The sequence below is a fragment of the Odontomachus brunneus genome, unplaced genomic scaffold (assembly GCF_010583005.1).
Source record: "Odontomachus brunneus isolate Ranch 3 - 2012 unplaced genomic scaffold, Obru_v1 Obru_scaffold_114, whole genome shotgun sequence".
Lineage (NCBI taxonomy): Eukaryota > Metazoa > Arthropoda > Insecta > Hymenoptera > Formicidae > Odontomachus > Odontomachus brunneus.
The window spans coordinates 550,532-556,658 of NW_022639564.1; the positions used below are offsets into that span (position 1 = coordinate 550,532).

The following is a 6,127-nucleotide window of genomic DNA, read 5'->3' on the forward strand; positions in this document are numbered from 1 at the left end:
GCGGAATGTTTCTGTCAACTTGGACTTTTCGAGCGGACAGCACGAATAGCGGATCTACAGCTTGCAGGAAGCATGATCGTCGATTACCGGGGCGGTAATCATCGACGATGATAGCCTCGAGCGAAAATAGAATATTCGACGGAGAGATCTTTTCGGGGACGAGAAGACAATATAGAGGAAGGCGAGAAAGAGAGAAAGAGAGATCAATCAGCGTAGAGATCGCATGTCATGGGAACAGAAACTTTATTAAAGTTCAGTTGCGTCGAGACAATAACAGGTCGCCGGCGTACGCTTACGAGGTAACTGTTAAAAAATGGTCTTGCGTTTCTCGGTGTTACGCCGACAAGGCGATCGATTCTCCCGATCGCTTCCGGACGTTGTCTGATTTATATATATATATATATACGCAGGTACGTATACATCGATACATATACATACATACAGAAGGAGACAAGGAGCGGGGACGATGCTCAGGGGAACGGGGGCGGATGGGACCAGGGCGTACTCGGGTTTGTACAGAATATACCTTCGTGTTCGTCTCTACCGACGTGTTGGTGGATTATACAGCGGGGAGGGATATCTCGCTACCTTAGGTACCTTAAACGACTTTTATATTACACTTTGAACAGCCGAGATCGCAATCAGTCATGACGTAATGCCCCGCGTGCAACGCATCTTCCTACGCGCCACCGTGCCCCGACACGGCGACGTACGGGGCCCACGTTTCTCGCGTGATTCTCGTATTTACAAAGATCCCTAAATCCGCCGGTAGAATCCCAACGTCGCTATATACACGGCGTTACGCGCGTTATTCAACACACTGAGGAAAAAGTGCCCGCCACTTGTGACTACTCTCTCAGGCGCAGGCGAATAATTGTAGTCGGGAAACCGATTTCTTGTAATAAGTGTCGCTGATAGTGTAACGCTACTATAGACAGTAATATCACTATAGTGTTACTAATGAAACAATTACAAAATATTATGCGTATATAATTGCATATAACTATATAGTATAAATATGCACAATACGATACAGCAATATGAAATAATTATATGCAAATTGTTTGTCACTAAGATAGTTTCTCGTTCAGACACCAAAAGGTATGTTCGGCGCCGAAAACGACCGCGTTGTGTTGGGATCAACAATTTTCTCTTAAATCGAGATTAAATTAAGACTTTCTTTTTAGATCTTTAAGGTGAAATTTTTTCCCTCAGTGTGGGATCGAGGGGGAGTTTCGCGTCAAGATTCTACCGTCGGACTCCGGTCTATATACATACTCTTTTCTTAGACATCTATCTATATAGTACACGTAGTAAATTCGCCGCGCGTAGCCTGAGCTCGCGCGCTCAAATCGCCAAATTCGACTGATCAGACTCAAGTGATCTCCGACGTTCGGAGAGAAGTGGGTCGGTCGTGTGCGTCGAAGAGGAAGCCAGCCCTTGTCCGCGCGTAACGATCCCGTTTATTAAATCGGGTGAAGAACGAGGTGGTATTCGCGAGCATTGCAGAAATGGCGAAGAATCGGAATTTAGAAGCACACGTTCGGCAAAGATTGCAACGTTTCCGGGAGTCCGTATGGCGTCTCTCGAGAAACCAGGTTGTCTGCTCGCTTCTCGATCCGTATTCCGTTCGTACATTCCGTTCGTACATTCAACGCTAAATGGAGCCGCCTAATTCTTGAGCTCAGATAACGCGTCATACGTGACTTCTGTGCGAGACAAATAAAGCTTAGAATCAATTGAATGCGTGACCTTTCAACTCGAGCGGACCAACGATTCGTTGGAAATTGCAAATCGACGAACAGAAACATGGAATCCGATTTCGTAGCGTACACGGAGAAACAGAGTTGGCTGCAGCAGCAAAAATCTATGTATGGCAGCGAAATCTCGTTGTAACATATAGATACCTAAAAGTACAGTAGGAATGTATTCAGCTATGAAACCGATGCAGCAACAACGGCAGCGAAAGTTTTAATTATAGTAGCAAATGTCCAGTTACAGCAGCAGATTTATTTTCAGCAAACCATGATTAGCTGCGGCGGTGAAATCTTTTTTTCCGTGTAAAAGTCCCATGATACAACAATCTTTTCCGATGGTATCTCTAACGCTAGAAACGATAGAAAAATATCCTCCCTTCCTCCTTTCCTGATGAATCTCAACGAAACGATTGGACTAGAAGCTCATGTCACCGCGCGGAGTTTCCGTCGCCGGCGACGTGAAAATGCACACCAGTCGTCGAACGCAAACGGGACATGCGATGGAACGCGACTTCTGTGACATTGGGAACATAATCGGCGACATAATCGATCTACTTCTCGCGTGGTCCGACTTCGGTCCGAAGATTTTTCGCCGGGTCCGTACCGGAAATCACTCGCGCGAACGCCGCGAATCGCTACGAGCATGCGAATCTTCAAGAGACGCTTGAAGAATCTCTTTTACGAACGCTCTTGCCGGTCTCTCGTGTGATCTCGACTCGGTCGCCATGTTCTCCTTCCTCGAAGTGCCCGATTCGCCGGAAACGTCTCGTGTTTCCGAACGCCCGTTTCTTTCTGTCGAGGATTGCAGCTCCAATGGTGGAACGCGTCGAGAGGAATGCATGGTTCAATCAGACGATTAGACCACAAAGTTTCCTCGTTCGGTGAAAAACCGGGCGTCCGGAGACGCGTACGTTCGGAACTCCCGAAATTGCGCGCGAAGAACAAAGACGAGGGCAAAGAGCGTGGACACATGAGACAACACGAGCAGCTACCTGCGAACCGACTCGCTCTCGCTGGCCCGGACTCGTCATTAGACGCTGGAGCCACCGCCGGAATTGGCCGGTATGTAGTAGTTCCTCACGTGCAGATGATTGTGAAGGTGTACGGCCGACAGTTGTTGCTGCTGCGGTTGCTGCTGCTGGCCGCCGCTCTGTACACTCTGATGGTTCCAATGGCCAGCCGGTGACAAGATCTTCGAGTCCGGGCTGGCCGACGGCGGCGTGCCCGGCGATGGTAACGCGTTCGCGTCGGCGACCACGTCGACGTCGACGTCCTCTTCGTCCTGATCGGGCTCCGGTAAGTCGTGCAGCTCGTCTTCGCTACAGCTGAAACGCCGCGACTTGGTCGAATCGGACTCCACGATCTGGTGCTGTTGGTCGTCCGGTGCTAGCAGGGAAGCCACGTCGAACTGCCGTTTTCTCGACGGCTGGAAAGACGACTGTCGCAGCGATTGGCTCTGAAAGGAGTGTTGTTGTTGTTGCTGCTGCTGTTGCTGCTGCTGCTGCTGGTGATGATGATGATGCGGCGTCCACAAGCCGGATATGGGCTGCGAGGCTACCGGGGGTCCAAGGGCAGTCGGGGGTGGCGGGGTGGCCGGTAAGGGCGGCGGACTGGGACTGTCCGGTTCCTCGTCCACCGCCAGACCCATGTGCCTGCGTACTTTCCGCTGTGCCTTGCGCCGCCGGAAATCACCGCGGCGGAAATCCTCAAGATTCGCCGGATGGATCGCCCAATAATGACCCTTGCCGTTGGCACTTCTTCCGGACTTGACGAAACAGTCGTTCAACGACAGATTGTGCCGGATGGAGTTACGCCAGCCGGGTCCACGGGTGCGGAAATACGGATAGTGCTCGAGTATGTGCTGGTAGATGTCGGAAAGCACGAGCTTTTTCTCGGGCGATGACAGTATCGCCATCGCGATCAAACCAATGTAGCTGTGCTGCGGCTTGGGTTCCTCCGGTATTCGCTGGTGATGGGGATGCAGCAATGCCATCGACAACGCCAAGCGACCAGGGTATCCGGCGGCAGCGGCGGCCGCGGGATACAGCGGTAACGGCGCCGGGAAACCCGGACTCATACTTAAGGTTGGCGCACCTGACGGCGGGTGACCCACGCCAGGATGTTGCGGATGCAGCTGCTGAGCCAGTCGCAGCCGCTCCGCCATCGCGTAGTGATACAGTTGCAATCGATAGTGCTCGAGACCCGGCAGGAAACCGGCCATGGGGTTACCCAAACCAACGGCGAGCGGCTCCTTGGCCGGCGGCGGGCTTTCGTTGCTGCACATGGTCGCGGCCGATCAGACGGAGCGATCCTTTCCTAAGATCGACACCGTGCCGGTCCGTTCTTCGCGCGCAAAACGCGGACACAAGTCACCGATCGTCGCGATTGCGTCGTCGGTGAGGGATTCCTCGATTCGGGGTTACTACGTGATCATATGGGGCGATCGGCAGATCGGGGAACCAGGATCGAGTCGAGGCACTACGTCGGGTCGCGAAACACTGACTAACCCGCCGTTATAAGCCGCTATGTCGCGTTACCGGTAGCGAAACGCACGTAACACCCTGCGAGCGAAGCCCAGCGTGATGAATTAACGTCGCACCGGGGGTGGCGACGTCGCGGCGCCGATCACGGTGCTGCCTGTTTTCCAACAGTTTTCACCCTGTTTGTCACGATGCGCTCCGAGCGGCCGACTGGTCATGATTTACGATTTCTCGATGCGACCGCCTTGCCGACGGCTTTTGCCCCACTCGTGACGCGGGCGCGACGTCGGGTAACACCCACCACGCACTATAAACACGGCTCTAGAGAAGGGGACTCAGGTTATTCGAGCGCGAGCAAGAACACGCGGAACCCGGCGCAGCACCCGGCACGGGACCCGCTGCGGAAAAAGGAGCCCGAGAACCGGTACGTCGACCAATGGCAGCACGGAGGACGGTACGGTTACGCTACCCACCATCGGTCGCCACACCTACGACGTTGCCGATATTGATCCCGGACAGCCTAATCTAGCCACCGGGGGCGGTGGTGGAGATGGTGACGGCCCTGATGATGGTGCGGATGCCGCTGCCGCCACCGCCACTGTCGTCTCTTATCTACGTAGCCTAACATAGCTCGATATCATAGCCGATCCTGTGCCGGGGAGGCGAGACGATCGATGCGTGTTTCCCGTTTTCAGAGCGTACTGCACTGTGGGTTTCGGAAATGGCATTGCTCTCCTTCTCTGTCCCCCTTTATCTCCCTCTCACATTCTCTCTGCCTTTTCCTCTGTCTACCTGTACTCTCGCAATAACTCTCGGCTCTACGTGTATGTTTCTCTCTCTCTCTTTCTCTGTCGTCACAGCAGCTCGAGCACGAGGATCGGGAAGATCTTCTAAAAAATCGGGAATCTCATTTATTAGCTCGTCGTGAGAACTATGAAACATAACGAGCTTCGCCATCCCCGACGAGCGTTTTCGCTCGCAATTAGGTCTGCCTACGACCGATCTGAAAATCGGGACCCCCGGGTGGAGTCGACAAGACCGCGTGCGTCAAAGACGAGAGAAGATTGCAGGCAAGAAAGGAGGGGTCGGACGGAATCGCCGACCCCACCGTTCTCACATATCCGCTGTACCTTCTGCGCCCGTCGGAAAATCCTTTCGGCCCGAGCGCGGCGCGATTCGCGGACAAAGGGCCGCGAGGAGTACCCGGGGTACTCGGCGTGCATTTATATATACGTAGTCGCCGCCCCGCAACTATTTGTAAGCATCCGCCATGCTGGTTTCATATCTGCCGTTTCGGCTTGCACAAAAACACTATTTTCAATCGGGCCGCGTAGAGCTATATCGGAGGCTGAGAGGGAAAGGGTACCGCCGCAATAGCAGCAGCAGGAGCAATAGCAATATGGCGTTTATCTAACCGGAGGTATGCCAATGTGCGTTGCGCGCGATCGGCTCGGGTTCCAATTGTCGCGACTCGTTGCAAATAACAGCCCGTCGTTATCCCTTTTCCCCGTCTGTCCCGCGCACCCGTTCCCACTAACTACTCCTATCGTGGCTATTCGCGTCTCTGTCGTGTACGCCTGAGCCTCGTTGCAACGGAAATACAACAACGTTGACTGCGCGCATCAGCGCGGCACGGCGCACCATGAACATGCGAAAGCGAATGTGTAACTGTAAATGTTCCACTGTTGGAGTTACGTGTCACCCGGTAGATCCTGACTACGTGCAACGGCTGCAGATAGTGATACCACGTTGTCTCCCGGCGAATGCCACGAACTCTCCTTGTCGGCCATTCCGGCCGTGTGAGTTTTTTGCGTCGGGGGGTGTAACATTCATATTGCGGCTGTAACGCGACGGAAACGCGTGAGTTAATTGCGCCATTGTGCCAAAATG

General features: G+C 53.4%; 1 protein-coding gene across 1 annotated transcript; it reads right to left on the reverse strand.

Moving 5' to 3' along the window:
• Positions 1-241: 241 nt before the first annotated feature.
• Positions 242-4,435, reverse strand: LOC116849397 (forkhead box protein D2-like). Its single transcript, XM_032826524.1, has one exon. It carries the CDS (start codon positions 4,039-4,041, stop codon positions 2,788-2,790), a length of 1,254 nt encoding a protein of 417 aa, XP_032682415.1. The 5' UTR covers positions 4,042-4,435; the 3' UTR covers positions 242-2,787.
• Between the last annotated feature and the right edge of the window lie 1,692 nt (positions 4,436-6,127).